General features: G+C 36.2%; 2 protein-coding genes across 5 annotated transcripts in view; one reads left to right on the top strand and one right to left on the bottom strand.

Annotated features, from left to right (window-relative positions):
* ZC2HC1A (zinc finger C2HC-type containing 1A) overlaps positions 1-18,949 on the top strand; it is a 34,754-nt gene extending 15,805 nt beyond the window's left edge. For 2 of the 4 annotated variants that reach the window (XM_038124692.1, XM_038124673.1), the window contains exons 5-9: positions 31-179; positions 965-1,064; positions 1,766-1,874; positions 12,719-12,826; positions 13,490-18,949. In XM_038124692.1, coding sequence (XP_037980620.1) covers positions 31-179; positions 965-1,064; positions 1,766-1,874; positions 12,719-12,826; positions 13,490-13,676 — 653 coding nt within the window. In that variant the 3' untranslated portion in view covers positions 13,677-18,949. Of the gene's footprint in view, positions 1-30; positions 180-964; positions 1,065-1,765; positions 1,875-8,019; positions 8,140-12,718; positions 12,827-13,489 lie in introns of all 4 variants that reach the window. The other 2 variants (XM_038124699.1, XM_038124683.1) reach the window with 2 other exon arrangements.
* The window catches only part of IL7 (interleukin 7), a 32,385-nt gene continuing 24,500 nt past the window's right edge, over positions 14,821-22,705 (bottom strand). Inside the window, exon 5 of the mRNA XM_038124868.1 lies at positions 14,821-22,515. Within this exon, the coding sequence (XP_037980796.1) occupies positions 22,369-22,515 (147 nt within the window). The 3' untranslated portion in view covers positions 14,821-22,368. The remainder of the gene's footprint in view (positions 22,516-22,705) is intronic.

The following is a 22,705-nucleotide window of genomic DNA, read 5'->3' on the forward strand; positions in this document are numbered from 1 at the left end:
TTATTAATGTTATATTTCTATGTTTTTAAGATTACATTCAGTGTCCATACTGCCAGAGGAGATTTAATGAAAATGCAGCTGACAGGCACATCAATTTCTGTAAGGAGCAAGCTGCACGTATTACTAATAAGGGGAAATTGGCAGCTGATACCAAAGGGAAGCTTCCTACTCGAACTCAGGTGAGCTATAACACTTTTCTCAACTTGTGACTTGCATTCAACGTCAAATCAAGCTTGTTAAATAGTGTGTTACTTTTAAAAAAAATTATCTATTTTATTCTGTAATTTTATGATTTGCACTCACTGAAATTAGGCACTGAGCATGGATGAGGCTTTTGCTTTCTTAAACTGCAAGGATCCATAAGTCAGATGGCAGCAGTTGCAAAACAAAAAGCAGTCATAAATGTAATTGAGAAATGTGCAAATGACAAGTAAAGATAGAAGGAAATAGAGATGCAGTTTTTGTAAAGAAAGTTGAATGTCTGTTGTACTAGTTTCTAAATTCAGTTGAAGACTTGCCTGTGGGGCACACAAAGGTACTTGACTACAGGATAATTTACAGCAGTATTGTGGCTAATTAGAGGCTTTAGATGGATTCAGGTGTATTACACAGTATTTTGAATTAGTGCAGGGACTAGTCCAGACCACATAGGTGAAAGTGAGATTTGGATTTGAAAGACAAAAATAATTCCACCTTTGAGTATTTGCTTTTAAATTAATTGATAATGATATGATACTCTTAATATTAACAAAGCCACTAAGATAGGGAATGTTTCCTGCTAGTATCATCTGTAAGCATTAGAAAACAGACTATCAGAAACCATTTGCATGTTCCCATACCAGAAACAGTTTACCTAGTAGGAAATCAACCTCTGTTCTCCCACAGTACCTGAAAGAACTACCTGTTGTGTTATATAGATAGCTTGATTTAATTGCTTAAATTTCTAGGTTGTATTTTGTTACAGTACAAACCTGCTCCAGTTAAGAAGATGCCTTCTGTAGGATCAACACCATCACCATCATCACGCTTACCACAGCCAAGTGGTGTTAGCAAAACTGTTGTAGGTATGAAATGGATGTTATGAATTGTTCCATATCCTTTCTAAATAATAATTCTCTCTTTCTAAATAATAATGCAGTAAAAATCGATTGTCTATTTGATATAGTGGTTTGTAAAATCTCATTTAAAATAAATTTGGAAGGGGCATTGATTGCCATCTATCTAAAAAGGCTCTTGAGCACTTAGGATTCTGGTTTATATATCAGGTCAAATTTTTTTTTTCTGAATTGAATATGAAGAATCATTCGGTAGTAATGCATGATTGTATCAAATACTGATCTCCCTCATGCTTAATTATGTAACTAATTTGTCTGCTGAATATGATCATAAATTGGTGAAAATACATAGTCAAGGCACGTATATTAGAATTATGCAAACAGCAGTCTAATTTGGGTTTCAGATATCATCGGATATCAAACATGTTCTGTTCATACATACTTTGACTTTTCTTCCTCTTTTTTTCCTGAGAAAAGTGATTGAGATACAGTATGTTTTCTTAGAATGAAATACTATGTCTCAATTACATATTTTCTATACATTTCTTGAAACATTTTCTTTTTGTATTATCTTGATACTGACTCATATCTCTGTATTTCTAAAACTCTTGTTTTGAATTTTGCAATTTAAATGTTTTTTAATAAATTTTATCATTTCAGCAGCAAAATCTTACATTTTCTTATTTTTATGCTCGCTTTTCAACTATAAGGTGTCTCTTCAGGTAAAGCACTGTCTTCATCTGGATCCAGTGGGAGCAAAATTCAGACGTTATCACCAGCTCATAAAAACTCGCCGGGAGCGGTGAACCCACAGGCAGGGTGAGTTTCATCTAATGTTGTCATTTGTGCTTTATTTCATGTTTATGTTGTACTAGTTCTAGAATTCTCTGTGGCTTCTTTCACTTTTTATTTTTTCCAATGAGCTTCAGAAGTACAGTATTTTGCATTTATCCTTTATCTGTAAATATAGATAATGTTTAAGGAACATTAAAGAAGGCAAAGGTTTTATCAAGTTGATTTAACAGAGGAGGTCAAGAGATAAAAATAAAATGCATTAAAAATTACAGAATAGGCAGAAGTGGTTGGTGTAATGAATGTTTTCTTGGTAAAAGTGAAAGGTCTTAAAAAAGCAGAAAACATTAGGCATAATTTCCTGCACTGCATGGAAATAGAAGAAAAAGGTTTCTGCTATAGACTACAAGGCAATTGTGACAGGATCTTCTCTCTTAGCACAAAAGGATGGAGGCTTTCTCTCTTCCCTTTCCTCAGAGGCAACAAATGAATGAGCACAAATAAGACAAAACCAGTGCACTTACAACAGCAAGGAGTGCTACATGAAGATTATTAGTGTTCAGTGTCAGTGCTGGTGTGATCTAGGCTGTGACTCATGCTTTACTGGAGGGGTAGACATTTCACAGAATCTCACAGAGAAATCAGTGGAAGGGATTGAAGAAAATTAATGCAATTCGGCAGAAGTTGGAGGAGCACCAAGGAGCACTGAGAACACAAAACATAAAAGGAAGTGATTGAAATTATAACATTGGTGATTGAAAAAGATGTATTCCTATAAGAACGTGTATCCAATTGGTGAAGACTGTATTAGGTGAAAAAAAACCAATGTTCTTAAGTTCATGAGGAAGAAAAGGACATTCTGAAAACTCATGGGGTTGGACAGCAATTACACAAAGCTAAGATTTTTAGTTTATTACTCTTGAATTTTACAGGTTATGCATGAATATGAATTACAGCTCTGTCATGCTTCCTTCCTAATATTTTGTAGCATCAGGATTTAGTTCTGTCCCTCCTTGCTCTGTCCACTCATGATAACTATTTCAGACACAGGTCACATGCAGAGTCCATGAGGTTTGACAGATGTCTTTTTTTTATTTCCTCCCTCTTCTGGTGTCTCACTAGTCTTTGGTCAGCTTCACTACCATTTGTAGGCGTCTATGCTGTGAATGTCAGAAAATCCCAGCCCCTTACTCACTGACTTTCTTTATTTCTCCGTTTTTAGAAGTTAACACCTACTGATGGGTGGCAGACAAGCAGGTCTGCAAACCACAGTAAAAAAGTCAGCTGAGATAATTTGAAGGCATGTTTCTGAGTCCAGTAGTGCAACCCAGCTGTCTGGGAAAGGTTTTTTCCTGTTGAAAGTTTCTAATTGAAGTCTCTATTTGTCAGTGAGGATGCTGCAATTTGGTCTTCACTTGTTAAGAAGGAAGTTCTATGTAATTTTACCAGTCAGTTGCTGTTGCAATAAGCATATGAAATTTGGTAGAAAATAAACCCCCTTGTGTTCCAGCTATTCCTCAGAGATCAGAGGGACTGAGTGCAGCTTGGCTTAATTTCTGATTATAACCATAGCTAGGCATTATGGTTGGTTATATCCAATAAGAACTTTTACAATTCCAGATTCACGAATAATGTAGTTTATTGAAGCAGCAGATCATTGACTCTTGTTAGATTGCTGGTGATAAATGCAGTATATCTACAAAATGTTGTATAACTGTTCCCAGCTCTACTCTTGATGCAGCCAGAGGCACAAATCTTACCAGAGAGTCATCCCTGCTTTGGGGAGGGGAGAGAGAAGCAAGGGCATTGTCTATGAAGTAAGGTCATGTTCTCATACTCTAAAAATGGAGGATTTCAAATATCAATTTTGGACTTTCTGGAGAAATGGAGATATGACTATCATCAAATATAATTGGTTACCAGTTGCTGTGGTCCTAGTTGGTGGAGAAGCATCTTTTTTCTCATCTTCACATTGCTGGGTGCATTTTTTAATGTATGTATTATTTTTGGATACCTTTGGCTGAATTGGTTGTAACAAAGGCAGCTCAGATCCCTAATAATTCAGCATAATCCTCCACCCAGGTGAGGGAGCAGTGAAGGCCACCTAGCATTACTCCTGTCAGCATGTTACAACCTCACATCATCTTCCCAAAGGAGCAGGCTGGTTGTGCATGGCTAAGGTGGAATGAGGCTGATAGCAAGGTCTGGGTGCACTCCTGTGCTTCACTGAGACACCATTGGGCTGTGAGACCTGTGCCTCACCTCGGGCAGCATTCACTTGCTGAGCGTTGCTCCAGCCTAGTGCAAGATAAAGGAGTGGCTCAGCTCACATTTTTGCTCAAACAGTCTCATAAATTCTCCACAAACTCACAGCATCCCTGTATCTTGACACAATAAGTCTGGCAATGTTCCACAGTTGCTTGCTGGACTTTTTCAGTAGTCTTCCATTTTCTCCTCTGTTGCTTGGAGAAAGAACTGTGACATGATGAAGCCAAGTAGCAGCTGGGGAGATGTTTGCCCAGGTTCTCTCTGTTATGCATTCTGCTAAGCACAAATAGATGTCTTCTGGCTGGCACAGCTCTTAGATAATGATCTTTGCTGAAAGACAGTAAATGTTAGCTTGGCTTATAACCTCAATTGCCTACACACTTTCCAGTTTTTAAGAGTATGAGTGTGATGAGTGTGTTTCTGCCTGCAGTCCTTCGTATTGCTCTAAAAAACTTGTTGTCTTCTGTTTTCCAACTTGCCGTTATGGTATTTGCTGCTCATGCTAACCAGTCTTCTGTAGGTGGCTGTTACATGTGTCTTGTTCTTAAGTGTTGTATCTGTGACCTGGCATTTCTTTTTTTATCTTCATTGTATTCACTTTTGGGGACAAATTTGTCAGAAGTTATATTGAAGCAAAGAGGTGTAGGAGCCAGTTATATCCTGGAAAAGTTAGGTTTGTCGGATGGGTCACTGGTGACAATTTTGGCCTTAATCATCTCAACTTCTGCCTTAGTATTGGGGCATAAGGGGGGAATACATGGGGTTCTGTTGAAATACCTACAGAATTACACCAAAGCAGGGATAGAGACGCTAACAGTCAATGTCCTACATGAGAGTGAAAATAGTTAATACTGCAGTGACAGATTTTAAACATTAAATCATCTTATAATTTAGGCTATAGGTAAATGCAACTAGAATTACTTTCTAAATTAGAACAACTTTTGATCATAACCCTTCAGTAGGATTAAATAAGATTGATTTCTTTTACTACATTTATGATTTAACCAGTAGAATGAAGCCTTAGTGTGAGATCTGGGATTCTGTTACACTGAAGTCAGACAGAGCTTATGCTGGAGGATAAGATGTTATGCTCTTCTGAATTGTTAGTGAAACAATTTGCTGCGCAGTGTTGTATCAGGTTATTAATAAGGGCAATCTTTTAAATGGAATGTTAAGCAATCACTTTTTCTTTTCTCCTTGACAAATATTAAAGAGCCTCCACACGTTATTTTGACCAGGTTAAATTCCAGGTTAAGCTGTAAGAAACCAGTTCCTGCAGTTTGCTCTAAGGGAAGCTGTAGCTTTGGTGTTTTTTTAGGTATTACTAAAGGGTGTAACCTTCTGTCTTTGCCCAGATTCTTGTAATCCTGGATTTTCCAGAGACGTAGTAGAAGAGAGGCTTAATAGTAGAATTGCAATTCTGTTGTGCAATATCAAGGATGAATTCTGTGTACCAAATGGTGAGAAGCCGCTGCGTTCTGTGCAGCCGTGGTCGCTGAGCGCGCAGGGACGCCCGCGCCCGGCAGGTGGCGCTGGCGCAGCGCGGGCCGGCGCGTTCCGTGCGGGGCGGGGGCCGGGAATCCTCCATGGCCTGTAAACCTCGTGAGCGGCATCGCAGCCGCAGGCGCTCTGTGTACGGGCAGAAGTGGAACCATAACTTATGACCTCAGTGATTGTAAGTTATTTTCACTGTGCAGTGTCCTTTTTTTGTTTTTTTAAATTTGAATTATCCCATTCTGCTCCCCAAGTAAAGGACTACTGAGAGAACACAGCACAGTATCATCAACATAAGCTGTGCTGGTGCCAGTCAGGCTTGCTTTGTACGTGTAGATCAGGATGTGTCAGCTGAGTTCTGCTGTGAATTTTCTTTTTCTGCCTGGACAGAGTGAGGACACAGACAGTCCTTCCTGTATGAATGAAAGTGTTGCATAAGGACATCATTTCTGGGTCATACAGAAGCAAGTGAGGAGTAGCATGTGACTGTTGTAGTCCGTAGGAAAATATTTATTCATTTGGGTGAAAATAGGTTTTTATCTTTTTGATATTGAAGAACTTAGAAAAGGAAAATTAATTCTGTATAAGTTATCTGTCATTAGGCTTATATTTTGATATATTTTGATTACACCTCATTTCTTGAGGTGTATGGCTGTCAGAAGTAATCAGATGTTCAGGAGAAAAAATTGGGTAGGTTCTTCCTAACCTAAGGGTAAGCAAACAGGTGAACCCCACACCCACATGCAAACTGTTTTGCCCATCAGAACCTGACACTGTTTGTGGCCAGACAGGGATCTTTTGCATGTGCAGATTGTCTGTACAGGTTTCATTTGTGAATAGTTATGTTTAGTTGGGGTTTTTAATAGGATTGGAAATTATAATATATTTTTAATATGGCAAATGAACCCTTAGAAATTAATTTTTAATTTTGTTTTATTTTGGCAATAAAACATACATTTTAATGTTAATGTTTCCCTCCTGGGAATCAAGTCTGCTAGTGACACATCCACTACTGTCTTACAGCTGAAATACAATATAAATAGCACACCAAATCAATAACAGTAAATTTTAAATTCCACTTACATGTTCGCCATAAAGCATTTGTAACCTTTAAAAACATTACCTTTTTAAAGCAGTTTGTTCCTTTTATGAAGACCGTAACTTACAGGGCTTTGTTCAATGAAATCAAGATATGTAAGTAGTTGTCTTCAAGGGCTTTGCATTTCAGAAGATTCATGTAATCATGGGTTTTTTCATCAGAATGTGAAAGGTTTGTCAACTCTGAGTTTTTGGTTTTGTTAAGGTGTGAAAGAGTACTGTAGTGCTTTGTTTTGACAGTATTATGACAGCTTCTAGGATATTTCTTTGGTGTTCTACTTGGTATGTGCCTGGAGTTCATAGATTACACTGATAATTTATCAAAATTCAAAAATAACTAAGAAAATCCTGTTAGGTTGGAGTGTGTGTCCTACAGTGTCAAAGACCTCAGTCTTGCTTCTCAGTTTCTTGGGAGTATGTAAAGAGTATATATTGGGTCAAACAGGAGTTAATTAGTTTGAACTAGAACATCTGTTTGGGAGGCTATTTGTAGGTTTTACTTTATGATGATAAGATGATGAAAATACAGAACTTAACTTGAAGATCTGATTTTCTAATCTAAGTTGTGATTTCTGAAAAGCTACAGTTTTCCTTATGATGATGTGAGGGAGTTTTGCTCTTTTTTTTTGTTGGTTGCCCTTTTTAAAAAAATTTTTTTTTAATTTTATTTTTGATTTATTAATTTTTGTTTGGAAATGTTATCCATCATACTAAAAAGAAAAAGTATTAAAGTATTGGTTGTGTATACAGTACTGTCTATTTTGAATGGGGTTTTTGTTGTTGAAACAAAGCTGGATTTCTTTCAGGCTCTCTTCTATTCTGCCTTTACAAATTAAAAGAAAAAGAAAAGGAAAAATTTTTCATCTTGCTAATTCTAGAGTTGCACATATATATCTATTAAACATTTCTAATGTTTAAATTTATTATGACTTGTAATTATGCGCCCCCTTTTCTAGATGTGTTGTATGACATCAGGGAAGCTGTTCTTGAAAGAAACCAAATGTGAATATATTTTGCAGAGTTTGAGAATAACTGGCATTAGTGTTTTGTTTGAAAAAACATTTTTTAAAATTCATTAGAAACCTAATCCAATGTCTATGAAATCCATTCCTCATCAAAGCAAGAAGAAACCCTTTTGTTTGCTGGATAATTAAAGTCTGATTTGTACTCTTTTTTTTTTGGTTTTTAAGTCAATGGGATTCCTTTGGTAATAAAAGTATTGAATTGTGAGTATTTTTAATTTCTTTGTTTGCATAACTTGAATGGCAGTATAGCACTGTCCTTATGAGCACCCCTTTATATATTTTAATAGTAAGATGGACGAGTTAGGCCCACCACTGCGAACTGGAAGAGATGTGCAAAGGTTTTATGACACTGATACAAAAACAGACAGTACCATCAAAAGGCCAGATAAGTTGTTGCCTGTGAAGAAGCAAGTATTACAAATCAGTGTGGTTTATCTGTTTTGCAAAAATGTTTCTCCTGAGCAGAAAAGTGTGTCCTTGACGAACATCAGCTGCTCAGTATGTCTTGCTTATAAATGCTGTGGGAGAAGAATAGATGATATCATTAGTATCAGAGTGAGGTAAACAGCTTCATAGGACAGGGAAGATTAAGGTTTCCCTCAGATTTGATTTCTTCTGTCAGTGCTTGATTACAGATCAAAAGTAATGAACTGGTGCCTTTCTAAACCCAGGGTAAAACTGATTTGCATGATACAAAGCTGAAGTAAGCATTTATGCCTGATAATTATACTGGTTTTTGACAAAGTAAAATTGTAATTTTATTCTCTTAAGGTCAAATATTTCTCTAACTCCTACATCTGTAAGGTAGCTGTGATGGTCCAAAAAATACGAGGAAGGCAGACTTTTAATGAAAGGTAAAGTCTTTGGTTAAGTCCAACTTACCTCATATAAAATTTCTGAATATTCAGAAGTCTTTATAAGATGTAAGTTTGAAAGGAAGGTTATTCCAATTATTCTAACCTTTTAGAAAGGAAATAGATACTAAATTTTAGTTAAGCCTTTGTTGTATTTTGAAAGATGCCAAATTCAAATAGGCTGTGTTTTAATATTCTAGAAGAGAAATAAATAATTAATTGTGTGGCACATGTATGGAATGTATTGCTTTACATAGTAGAAGTGTGTCTGAATCTGTTAATGCTGTAACCAAAGCTGTAGTATCTTTGAGACAGGGACTTTGGTTTTGAAGAATCAAAAGCAATTGAAGGACTGGAAGTTCTTTTTAGACAAACAGAATTTCTTCGTTTTTATTTGCTCCTTTGCATGTTTAGTTAGAGTTCTAAATCCTGTGAACCATCAAAATTAGCTCAGTTTTTCCTTTTGTAACACTTCATTAAGTTGTTGGAAATTTAACTTGCTGAGTTGCTACAATTGCTTAAAATAGGCCCTATCCATGGAGCAGTGATTTGATTTTTCTTCTCGAGAAAAATTCTTTAAAAGTTATAGGCACTTCTTCTGCTCTTCACACAATTCTGTTGTTACTCAAGTATCTACTGAGTTCAAGAATTAAATCTTCCTTACTGGCAGTAAGTTATTCAGTATATTGCATGCTAACAGCATTCAGCAAGTGTGAATAGTTCCTAAACTTTCTTAAATTCAGCATAGCCGTTTGGATGGTTGCAGTTTATGGCAAAGATTTCTGGACTTTGGCACGCATGCCATTAGTCAGCAGAAAGTTATTTATGACACTGCACAGAACTATGAGCTGTTGTGGTTAATAGTGACAGCTGTCAAGGATATCCGAAAACATTCTGTCTAAGAAGCAAGATTTATATATCAGTGTTTTATGATAGAATTCAACCAAATCATAAATGCACGCATAGAAACAAACGGGCTTCTTTTACAAATTACTTTCAGATTTTTATTTTGCGAGCAGTGGTAATTCAACTAGATGTACAACAGGAGCTGCTTTAGGAAGGGAAGTCACTTTCAATCTTATTTCTTTTAAAATAGAGAGTGGATAATAAATTTCTTTAGAGTATGTCTAGATTTTAAGAATTCCAGCTGGTGTTCGTACACAGCCTCATCTGCTGCCAGGCTCTATTCATACTTCATGTGATACAGTGTAGAGCAGGGATTTATATGGCTTTTCAAAAACAAAACAAAACCCAACCAAACAGGAAAAACAACAGAAGTGGACAAGGATATAGAGAAGGCAGAGATAGGGCAGATCAGAAAAAAAACAAGCTGTGGTGGGACAAGTTGAAATAACCAAAAATACCTGACTTTGTTGGAAGGTATCTGTCTCTAGAGATCAGATTATTACTTAAGGATACATTACTACTTAAGGGTGCAATTTCAAGTTTTTTCACCAAACATATGTGAAACATGGTGCTAATTGTGTGTCTAGATATAGGCTGAATAAAGTTGTAGACAGTGGCAGCCTACTCCTTGTTTATTTACTCATAAAAAACATCAGAAATCACAGAATGGGTAAGGTTGGAAGGGAAGTTTCTGGTCTGAAAACATATTTGAGTTTCTTCTTTGTTTTTAGAAAACTAGTTGTGGAAAAAGACTGCAGAAATATGCAGAAAGCTGTTTTCATACATCTTGGAATAAAGATGTCCTGTTAAACCTTTAATGAGTCATGTTTTATCTGTTTATGAAACTTTACTCCCTTCATACAAGGTGGACTGTGCCCTTTGAATGTGGCTTTTCAGTATTTCGATGTCCTCCCCATCCCAGCTCAGTCAGTGGCCTGAGTACTGTATTAAAACACTGATTTCTCTGAAATTTCTTTAGCATACACCTAGTTTGAAAGCACCATGTGAATTTTCAGAGTACTTAGTGAGATAAGGGTGTATGATACAGTTGAAATACAGGGAAGAATAGTGGACCGGTTTTCACATCAATTTATTTCAAATATCCAGGACTCCTAACATGATGTTCAAAACTGGTTCAAAATACACTCTGAAGAGACTTCATTTTAAGAAATTAATGCTGTTAGGTTTGAAAAAGTAGTATGTTGGTCCTGAGGTAAAAATGCAGAGAAAAGTGAGTTGGTAATTATTTTGAATTTTTGTTTTTAATTACTTTAAGCTGTCTAAACAGGAATTGAGACACAATTCTATTCTTAGCTTCATTGCCTGATCATCCCTGAACCATGATGATCCCATGTTTCTGTGTGTGCAGCTGATTTTTTCTTTATATGCTTTTCTGTCTTCCATAACAGGTAAAGTAACAGCCCAGTATGTTCTTTCTACTATTGAGCTCTAATGAGTTTTACTCAATTATAAGCAAAGGTCTCTCTTCATTGTATAATGAGATGGGGAAAACAGCACAAGATGATTTAGCATCTGTACATCATAGCAGTGTAATTTAGGTTACATTTAGAACTTTTATTCCAGAATTCTGTAACTTCTGAAAGGCTTATATAACTTCTAGAAAGTTTTAATTCTGATATAACTGATGTAGTGCTTTTCAGTCTGCACAGTATTTTTTTTTCAATTAAGTCCATCTTTAGAATCTCCTTGCAAAATAAGGGAGCAGACAGGAAAAGTAATGGAGAAGGTTAGTGTTCTGCCCAGTGATCCATCATAGTCTTTGATCATTCCACTATGCCTGTTGCAAGTAGAAGCTATTATTGTTAAACTTGAATGCTTTATTTAGATATAAGTTCAGTTTAAATAATCTTGCATTTAGTTGCTGATTTCCACCTTTGTGCTTTAATTATTTTATCACTTCTCCACTGGCTGAAGTGATAGAAGGAGCTGAAAAGCCATCTTTATTTCATGTGCATGACATGAAGGGAGAAATGTTTTATGCAGCATGTCTATAATTCAGGAGTTATTACATGTTCCTCAGTTGTGTCAGTGTTGCATTTGAAGTTACTGGAGTTGAATGCATTTCCTTATATGTGGTTTGAAAACCAAACCAAGACCAGACAGTTTATGATTCTTAAAGGAGAAGTTGGGTTTATTTGAAGGGAGCAAATGGTCTCTTGGTGACTAATTTTTTCAATGGAGTCTTGTTTTAATATTTTTTTAATGTCCTTGAGTGAGTCCCAGCTTAAATTTTATTTATGCATTGGTGTTCAAGAATGAGAACAGAAAAACTTGGTCATGCACAAGATGTCATAGTCTGAAAATTTGCCAAAGAAGAAGAAATCCCAGTGAATTGTAGTTCTTTTGAGCAGTGATGAAAACTTCTGTCCTTGATCACTAATGATAAAATGATGCCACTTCCAATTTCTTTTTCTTAGCACTCCTCAGATTTTTCAGGGTATTCTGATGTTTCTCTACTCATCAAAGCCAGCAGCAAGATGTTCTCAGTGTTTGGGATGTGCTGATCATTGTATACTGACTTCTCATATTACTCATGAGTCCTGAGGGGAGCAGTTTCCATATCTGTGTGGTCATAATATTGATCCCAACTTCATGAACGCTGCAACAGTTTAGAAAAAATTGAGGCCCTAATGCCCACCTGGATACACTTTCTTTCTTCTTCTGTTTATATTCATAAATATAATTGTGCTTTGAAGAAAAAGGATTTACATCATTATCTAAGAAGAAAAAAAGTCTTGTTCACTCACTTCATATTGGTCACAAAGTATTGAAAATATGGTATTCTTTCTACAGAACTTAAACTATTAAAACCTGCATTCATCTGCTCTCTTTTTTCCTAAAAGACCTGCCAGTCCTAAAAAGTGACTTACAATTTGTCAAGGTAGACATAAGAATGAACTGAGCAACCTATAATGCAGGATCTACCTGTTAGGAAGTGAGACACATGAACAGGAAGGGACTTGCTGTTTCATTTAACTTGTCAGTGTAAGGTTCAAGTCATAACAGTTCAAACTATGCAAAGCTCATGCCAAAGCTCCTCTGTCTGCTGGTAGGAAATGAGTTATTTTTCATACAGTTAACTAATGTGTAGATTGATGCACTTTTATATTTGTGTATATATATATACATATATATTTGAAAATAAGTATTCTTGTATGTATTTCTCTGTGTGTGTATAAAGCATCAGATATTTCTTGTATTTTAGAGGCGCAACAAAAACCCGGACATCAACCCCTCCTGGTGTGGCAAGAGCTATGAGCACGGGTGCTTTGACAAACAGAAGAAAAACTAGCAATTCAGACATTCACTCAAGGTAGCTTTTAATTTTGTGGACTTTTTCATTAATAGAACCTTCATTAAAGGGGATTACCTCCTACAAAAGAAGTTAAGGAATATATTATTCTCTGCAGTTAATAGATGATCAATATTATTTGGCTTGTATGAGGTGCTCAATGTATTTTGCATGTTTATCATCTGACAGCACACCTTTGTCATCAGCTGTCTCAGATGTGCACAGAAGAGCCTGTTGGAAATGTCAAAAACTGCTTAGGAGCTGTTGAAAAAATAACCAAATATTATTTCAGTAGAAACTGAATTAAATCTGCATGCTAAGCACACGAATTGTCTTGCCCTTTTAAAGGGTAGGATAGAAATTGTATTGCTGGTTTAGCCTTCCTTTTTTTACACCCTAAGTTTTAAGTTTTCAAACACTCCAGTTAATCTAAGTAGTCAATGAAAAAATTGATCCTGCTCCTCAAACTCTGGTGTTTTTTATTTTCTTGCAGAGAAGGTGAGTATCTGGAGATATGTATGGGAGCCTGGGTAGCGTTGTATATAAAATATATCACTGTATATAGGAAGTGAAGGAATTAAAATGGCAGTAACAATAACTCTATTCATTGCATAGATTAGACTAATTTTACATTGTTCTACTGAACTGACTTACAGAGAATGTTCTTCATCTGGGAATTTTCAGGTCTGATGGGAAAACTGGGTATGACAATGGAGACTGCCCATCCTCAGTGAATGGAGGAAGTGCAAAAAGCAGCGAAGGAATTTCACCTGTACAGTTATCCAAGTTCTGCCATGAATGTGGAACTAAGTATCCAGTGGAATGGGCAAAGTTCTGCTGTGAGTGTGGAATTCGAAGAATGGTTGTGTGAACACATCCTTTAAAGCAGAAAGAAAACAAGAAATTGGAACATCTGCTATGTACTGTTGCATGGAAAGCTTGAGTACTCCATCCAGTTAGGCTTCATGCTGCAAAAGTCAAAACATCACTTTGTAATTTTCTGAGTGCAATCTTCTGGTTACACAGTTATTTATAAACAATGATATATACTGTATATAAAAATAGCAGCTACCTAAAACTGTGCCATTCAAGGAAATACTCTTTACTCTGTGTTGAAAATATTTAGAAGTAAAGTAAAAATGCTTTAAGTAACCTAGGTAGTAGAAGAGGTTCAATGTTATTTTTCATTGTAAATCCTACTAGGCAAAGGATTTTAAAAATCTCTTATGTAGGATAATGCTTACCTATAGGGAACTAGCCATGAACAACTTGGGCTTCAAAAGTTTCTCTGTGGAGGCATTTCTTTCATCTATGACAGTAACTTAGATGCTGTGTTCTAAATGAAAACAACATGAGGAACTCCTTATAAATTCCTAGATAAAAGTGTAAAAAGTTCAGATCTTTAAACTCTTTAACAGTAATATGCTAATTGGACTTTCCAGTTGTTTCCTAGGATTTTTTAAAGAATCAAAGTGGAAAGACTACCTGAGAATTCTCTTTGCATCTAAGACGAAAGGCAAGATTTTCTTTTTGTGGCTTTCCATGTTCTGTTTTTCAGTAAAAGCATGTTAATATTTTTATGTATTTATAAGGAAAAATATGGTAATCATTTTATTATTATTCATTTTATTAAGTTCCTTTTGTTTCAAAATACTTGTCTTTCTCCTCCTGTGCTCCACCATGACTAGCATATCTAAAGGTGTTGTGCTTTGTCCTGTTTCCAAAGGTCCTGCTTGGTTTTTTTCTTTTCCCTCATTTCCTCAAGCAGAGTCGAAGTCTATGCCTATCCTACCTAAATGTTGAACTCCTTTTTTGAAAACAGCCTTCTTGATGTATCCAATACCAAAAAAAATTAGTTCTATAAAAATGAGTGCTATTAGAGCAGTAGATCTTGATGTAAGTAGTGAATCTTTTTTTATTCTTATTCCTGTGAAAATAGCACAGCTTACACATATGAATGCGTAGGGGAGTAACTGTGCTTCACTGCTATCAATACCTGACTTTTTTTTTTTTTCCTGCTATTTTGTTTATTTCTGATCTCAAAACAGCAGTTTCTTCAAGTTAGTAATAGACTTCACATTAATCCATTGGGAAGAAGGGAGAGACTCAAAGTTGTTGGGTTTTTTACTAATTACACAGTAAATTACACATTTACTAATAAAACCATTCACAAGCCAAATCACTTAACATGTACCTTAATGTTGTAATTTATTTTGTGAAGTTTTGCTTTGAAGTACTTGCACCATCTTCATTATGCGTGACAGAACAATCTGAAATAACATAACTGTGCCTTTCCCACAGTAAATACATTTTTTGTCAGAAGCTGGTACTTTCAGCTCACAAACACCATTAGTTTCAATTCATTTAATTTCTTTGCAAATTAGACAAAATGTAATATAGTGTTCCATTATAGTGTTATGGTCATTGCTTACATTCTCAAAAATTGTGATTATCAATGGGGCCAATTTGGAAGAAAGCATGATTGAAGAAAAACATCTTCAAAGCAGATACCAGTCTTAAGAATGAGTGATTTAAGAGACTTGATGTAGTTATGTTGCAGGCCACCAGCTATTCATGTTTTAAAATTAGTTCAGTGAATGTCTTATGCCTTTTATACAATTCTTTTTAAATAAATTATACCTCATTTAGTGTAGTCTTTTCACAATTGGTGTAAACTGGCTACTGAGCATGACAGGATGGATGACCGGTAGTGATACTTTGAGCTGACAAATCCTAGCCAGTTTATTTTCTAGGAGTTTAGATTCTAGGATCCATATTATGGCACATTCATGTTTGTGTTTAGAAAAACCGGAATTCTGCATTCTTTCCTTAGATAAGCCTGCTTTGGTGATCTTGCCCTGAACTTGGGCCATAGAGGTCTGCAGACTGATGTATTGTGAGCTGAGAGTCCAACAGCAAAGATAACAGTCCAGAATAGGTTTGATCAGATAGTGAATCTACTCTTGCCTGATGAATTTGCAGTTGTTTCTGCTGGAAAATGCATTTTTCCATTTATTAAAAATGCTTTCTACAAAGGAAATGTTTAGTACAGCACTAAATACCTTTCAGATTTTCTAGGATTACTGTAACTCCAGGAAAAAAACATATTGACTCTTTCTCCTTTGAATTGTAGGTGGCAGATCTCCGAATTTCAAATCAATACTCATACAATTATTGTATTTTCTGCTTGGTGAGCTGTTTTTGAGCTTCTTTGCTTTCAATGCAGCATTTAGTAAATTACTTGAGTAGCTCATCATTTGCTTCTTTTACACTTACGTGATCTATCATGCAGGTGAGATAGGGAATTAACCTGAACACATTAAAAGGTTTTTAAACTTGATCTTTTAATTTGGCCCTACAAAGAATGTCTATGAAACATACTCAGCTATTGATAGTAACCCTGGATAATGTGCATGTGTTGTAATCCACAGTAAATATAAGCAGACAATGAAATTCTTTTTGACTGTGTAGTTTGGTGCTATATGGTAAGACTTACCATATGAGGCCAAATATGTTTTGTATTTTTCAACTGGTTTTGTTACTGAATGACATAGGTTTCTGAAGTCTGTGGTGTTACAGACCCTAGTCTGTATTACTCAAGGTATCAGCACAGATCACTGTAATTCCATCTCAGTGGATGTTTGTACAAAACAGTGGATTACTTTTCCTAATATCCCCAAAGAACTGAATGTGAGAAACAAATTTGTTATATTCACAGAAAAAAAAATTCCAGGGAGTTGGACTGAATTTTCAATCTTTATTTTATTGCATGTGTTAAGACGTTCCCAAATTTAATTTATTGGTGATCTACATCCAAACCCTCTTGCTGTAGTCTTCTCCACACCCTTATGCCTTGGTTTTCATGGGAGGAAAAAACATAAACTATGCACTGTCTGTTTATAGTGAAATTTAGTGATGCAATTGTTATGATGATTCCTATACCAATGTATAACCCTATGACAGGTTTACTGTCTGCCATTTTATCTTCTCAATGTTCTTACTAAGGTTCTTCCATTCTTTAAAGAAGGGGGAGGGGTAAAAAGGTCAATGGTGAAATTCCATTTAAAGAAACAAGAAGAGGCTGGTTTTGATGTTTGACCTGAGGGAGTTTGCATTCCCATTCTACTTTTGTGATTTTCTCTTATACAAAGGACCTCTCTGTGCCAGGAAGTAGTACAAGATCATTGGAACTATGCTGATAGAAGTGCAATGGAGTTATGAAAAATGCTAGCTTCAATAGTAAAAACAGCATAGCATAAAGCTTAATCTCTGTATGATATACTTTACACAGGTTTATATTTATGCATGATGCCCACACCCTAGGTAGTTTCAGAACTGGAATCTCCAAATACACAGCAATTAAAATATGTGTTTATATGAATAATTTGTCTTACACACCGCTGCAAGGAGGTGGACACAGGGAAGTGCTTCACCCCCATTTCAGGTTGTAACTATGAAATGAACATATAGGCAGAATTTTTCAAATTTGCCAAAGAGACTCAAAGAGCCCTTGAACTCCCTGGAGGGACAGGGAAAGCTCCACCTGAGAGTTCCCTGGCTGGGAGGGCATCAGGCAGGGGGAGCTGTCCTCGGTGCTCCAGCTCTGAGCCTCTCCCGTGCTGCTGGGGCAGCGGCCACTCCAGTGCAGCCACATGTCCTGTGCCTTCACAGAGTGGGAACTCCAGATTGTATTGTCACACCTGACCCAGTCTTTATGTATCATGGAAGTGCTCTGTCATCTGCAAGGGACTAACTCCTAATTCACCATCACAGCTTGAGAGCTGGTGCCTGAAATGCAGGGAGAACATTTTCATGATGCCTGCTTACCAAGTCAGTGGAAGGAGGTATGACTGCAGTACTTTAAATAAGATATGTGCACACTGATGTGTAGACTCTACGTAAATAGTCTGCATATAAAATTAAATTATATTGTCTATGTATTACAAAGGTCACAAGAAGTGCTAGTTTCCATCACACAGACTTTATATATCTGCAAAGAACAAACCTGTTATTAGTGTTTTTAGTCTTGGCTGAAAAAATTGTGTTTAGTAAGAGCACTTTTTTCAATTTTATTTCTATCCAGTTTGACTAAGCTATGAATAGTTATATGGGTTGTATGAGAAAGTAGAATTTTCATCTTTGTTTCAGTACTCTGGTGAAAATAGTTTAATTGCCTTTCAAGTACATCTTATTCCATCTTGTGATTGTTTAGTTGCTGGTTGGTTTGGTTGGTTTTTTCAATCTTGCTAAGTAAGGTTTGAGTGACCTAATTGTGTTGTTGGAAGAAGTGTTAGGTAAAAGACTTCATTAGCTGAATTCAGTAGTTACTTGGTTGATATTTTCATTCCAGTATTCACAGTATAAGAGATTAGTCTTGCATACGAGTTCATTTTTTGGTTTGTTTTGGGTTTGGTTTTTTGGTGTTATGTCAGTCCAGAATAATACACATTTCTGGAGGATCTTATTTAGTCCCATTCTACTTCATCTTGCCAGAAAACAGCTTCTTCATATTTTCTCTTAATAAGTGTTTGTTCTTTACAAAAATAATTGATAGGGAAATTATATTTTCCCAATTTGAACGTTTGAGTCAGCAAATCAAATACTCAGTTTAATGTGGCTGAATATTGAACCCACGTTCTAAACAGAAGTGCATGGTTTACCATAGTTCTGTATTTCAGTTTGGCTTTCTGGCAGAACCGTGAATGAATTTGGGTGGGGTCTGTAAAGTGCTGAGTACAGTACAACTGTTACAAACAGTTGTAACTGTAACTCTTGGTGTTCTAACTCTTGGTGTTCCTCCTGCATATGCCACTTAATATGTTTCTCTTCATAAGTTTTATTTATTAATGTTCTGTGTTTTTAAATGGCGTGTTCATTCATGTGTTGGACGTGATTAATTTTTTCAGCATTGCATTTGTTATGTTTGCCTTCCCCCTCAGTACATGGAATATTTCTTTGTGACCATCCAGTGAGGTGGTTTATTTGCCAGGATTCCTTGGTTTGTTTGCCTCTTGTTTTGTATATTATGTTTGTTTTAAAGTGTCAGTTCTGTTTTAATTAATAAATGTAAACCACCACCTAATGCTGATTTGGCACTTGTTAACAATAAAGCAAATATGCCAGTAAAGCTTCTTGTGATGTGCATTTTTTGTAGTCAAATGTAAAATTATCTTATAAAACATAGCATACAGGTAGGTAATATAATTTCAGTCTTATTAATATTGTGATGTATGATCTCAGGTACACAAAGAATAGGGTTATTTAATTGAGTGAGATGAGATTTGGATTCCTAAGTCACTTTGAAAAACATACCAGATATTTAAATCAGTGCGATCTCCTTATATAAAGTTAACCCTCTATCTCCTCTATTTCCCCAACTATACTGAGAATTTAGTTTACGTAGAGCCCATCACTGTGACATCTGTAGTATTTCTTTTTTTTTTTTTCTTCTTAATAATAAAACTATAAGGGATAGTAAGCTTGATCTGGGTTTGTTCTCCTTCATGACATTAGAGCACTGTTATGTTGATGAAATGTTTATATTTTTCTTGAGAAGTTCATTTATGCGTGCAGAAATTGCAATAAGGGATTGGATTGCTGGGTTTTTTTGGGGTTTTTTTTGCTAAATATGGATGAATAGAGATCAATGCCTCTTTTCATTCCTTTTTTTTAGGGGAAACTTCCTTCTACTGAGCTCTTTAGTTTACTTAGAGAGATACAGACTTGAAGGGTAGACTATTCAGTGGAAAAGGAATTGACTGAATGGATACAGCTGCAAAGTTGTGGTCAGTGTGTCTGTGTCCAGGTGGAGGCTGGTATCGAGTGCTGTCCCTCAGGACTCTTGTTTTGGGACTCTTGTTTTGGTGCCCTTACAGTGTCTTTATGAATGACACAGTGAGATCGAGTGCACCCTGGGCAAGTTGAAGGACAGGATGCAATCCAAAGGAACTGTACTGCCATGACTTGTCAAATATCATGTATAGTGACTTAGACACTTCCTCTGCCAGTTCCCTCAGAACCCACAGATGTATTGCATCAGGTCCCATGGACTTGTGCACCTTCAGGTTCTTTAGATGGTCTCAAACATGAACCTCTTGCAACAACATTGTGAAAATCTTTTTAATTTAAATACCTAAGTTTTTATCCTTGACACCTTCCCATAAATTCCATGTACTTCTAAAAAATGGTTTTGACCACTCATATTACTTCTTTTCTGTGGCCAAATAAGTAAATAAATGCATAAGTGAAGGTGGCAGGTAGGTAGGCATGATGGTGATGATAACATGCACAGTTTTTATTCCTTTGCCAATTCCTGAAAAGCACTTTAGTGCCACATTTGTAAGTTCAGGAAACCTGAAGTTCTCAATTTGAAGGAACAAACCAAAGAGCACAAGTATATGCATTTAGCAGTTAGTGTTTACATGTAAGCGGTGACATCAGGAAATTTGGCAACAAGAATCAGACAGGCAGGATATTTATTAAGAGAAGTAATCAGAAGAAATCCACAATTTCATAATCACTTTATTTAAATTTCTGCTCTGGATCTACCCTTGGTCTTTGGCCCAGGGTAGTCCTGGAATTGCTTTATTTCTCTCAAGACTTAAGTTGTGGACTGCTGCTTAAGTAACTTTAACTGACTGACCTTTCAATTTTGTAGTAGCTAATACTGCATCTGTGTATTTTTGCTGTAACCCACACTGCCCTTTGCTTGCCAAGTGGTTATTAGGAAATGAGTGCTGGCTTTAACTGTTCTTGAATTTCCAAAAAATATCAAAACAACTGCTCTTCTGTCTCAGAGACCAACTGAATCTGCAGTCTCCTGAGTCCTCTTTCAGAAGAAAGGATTTCCAGCGAAGTCCTTAGAATTGTGGTTACGTTCTCTTTGTCTGCAGTATGATACTGGGAAATGTTTCCTTTCCCTGTTGCATACAAGATTTATGGGCTGGGGTTGGCTTCAGTTTTTTAAAGTCTTTTGAGTTAAAGCTGTGATCTCTTATATGAAGAGCTAAAGAGAATGTGTGAAAGTCTCAGTCACAGTTTACAAAGTTACCACTCCTGCCTCATCATCACCATAAATACATGGGGGGTTGGAGTGTATTTCAGAAAAGCATGGCAAGGTTTGCTCTTAACCTCTTCCCTCTCAGCTTCAGTACAGCAGTCTTGTTCCAGTCAAATACATAAAACCAGTGCTCTTTACAATCAACTGAGCAAACAGTTCTTTGAAGCACATCCTACTGCTTTTTCGGGTGTTTGTTCTGAACACCAAAATTTTTACAGAGTAGTTTTACAGAAAAATTCTTTTAGCACAGATAAAACAATTTATGTTCGTTTACTTCAAACCAGGAAGTGAACCAGGCTGACTTAACTAAAGCTTTCCTGAAGTATTCAGTCCGAGGCAGATGGCTGGTATGGAAATGTTTACTTAAATTGGGCAGGTTACAAAGCAGCTAAGAAATGGGTATTTAAAGATGGGAATTCCCCAGCTGAGCTTCGAATGACTGACTATCTCTGAATATAACCTAAAAAAGGAGAAATGGTAGTCAAAAAGTGAACAGCCCAATTTCATAGAAGACAAATATTTTATTACCAAAGGAGTTATATCAAAGTAAGAAACTGCAAAAGAGTAATAACTATAAAAATACTTCTATTTATTCAAAATAAAATATGAGCACTTTATTAGTTAAATGCCAATATATTATTCTCTGACAATATTCACATATTTTAAGTCATGTTTGCCTAACATCTTAAAACATGTTACATAAAATAATTGCGTATGAGAAATCACAATCTGAAGCTAAGGAATTCTAGCTCCTCCTGCAGCTCACTCTGGGTTGATCAAATAAATGAATGAGTGTAGTGCTGTTTCCAGTCAACTGAACAACTTACATTCAGGCATCTTTTTCTTCTTCCACAGGATTCAGTCTTGCCTGTGCTTCAGCCAGTAGAAGCATGCTGCATCTCTCAAAATTCAGTACCCTTCCTAAGTTTTTGAAAAAGTTAATTTTTTCCTTGTTTTTCCAAACCCAAATCAGTTAGCAGACCCATGAGACCCACACCAAAAACACTTCTGTCTCAGGAGAACAAATCCAAGATGATCTGCTGCTTTGGTAAATTGGTTTTTTTTTTGGTCCTTGGTGTGTTTTGCATAGATATAAAGAAACCAGCTTCTTTTTCATACTCTTTTTCTTCATCTACTGATTCCAAGATGTTTTTTGTAAATTCCAGTAGACATGTAAGTGGCTGCTTTCATATGACAGTATTATAAAATTACTTGAAAAATCAGAAAATTCAGAGTAGTTTCCAGAGCACAAAGGTTGGACACGGACTTCTGTAGAGTTCTTTGTTTCAAATGCTGGTCTTCTATTTCCACTTCTTGGAAGTCAGCAGCTTGGTTCAGCCATTTCTGTTTCTGTCATCTCCAGGAACAAGGTACATCATCCTTCCATCAGAATTCTGGCATAAAGTGTTCATATAAGCGAGCAAGTTTACTTGAAGAATGCATATAAAATGCAAAGATACCAAGTAATGCCACTTCAAAAGAAAAGAGCAGGATTCACCTGGAATCACCTGGAAATTATTTTTTCAAATTTATTCCAGCAGGATCGAAGGCTAGATATATTTTCTTTCAGTTCACAAACATCTTGGTTACATTTCTTTTTGGACTGTTCACCTGTCTCTGTATCTTCTAAACGAAATACCTGTGAGCAAACCTGAAACAGAACAGATTGCATTGTTATCTGAGAACTGCTTATTCCATTTCTGTAGCCACCTTTCCAAGCAAACCAATTGCCTTGCATCTGAATCCTGGAGAGACCCTGCCCATGGGACTGTGAGAATGAGGCTTTAACTCAGAGCAAATAAGGACACCTGAAACAAGTGTGTCCAACTGAGAACATGTAC

This window comes from Motacilla alba, chromosome 2 (assembly GCF_015832195.1).
Source record: "Motacilla alba alba isolate MOTALB_02 chromosome 2, Motacilla_alba_V1.0_pri, whole genome shotgun sequence".
In the NCBI taxonomy this organism is placed as follows: Eukaryota; Metazoa; Chordata; class Aves; order Passeriformes; family Motacillidae; genus Motacilla; species Motacilla alba.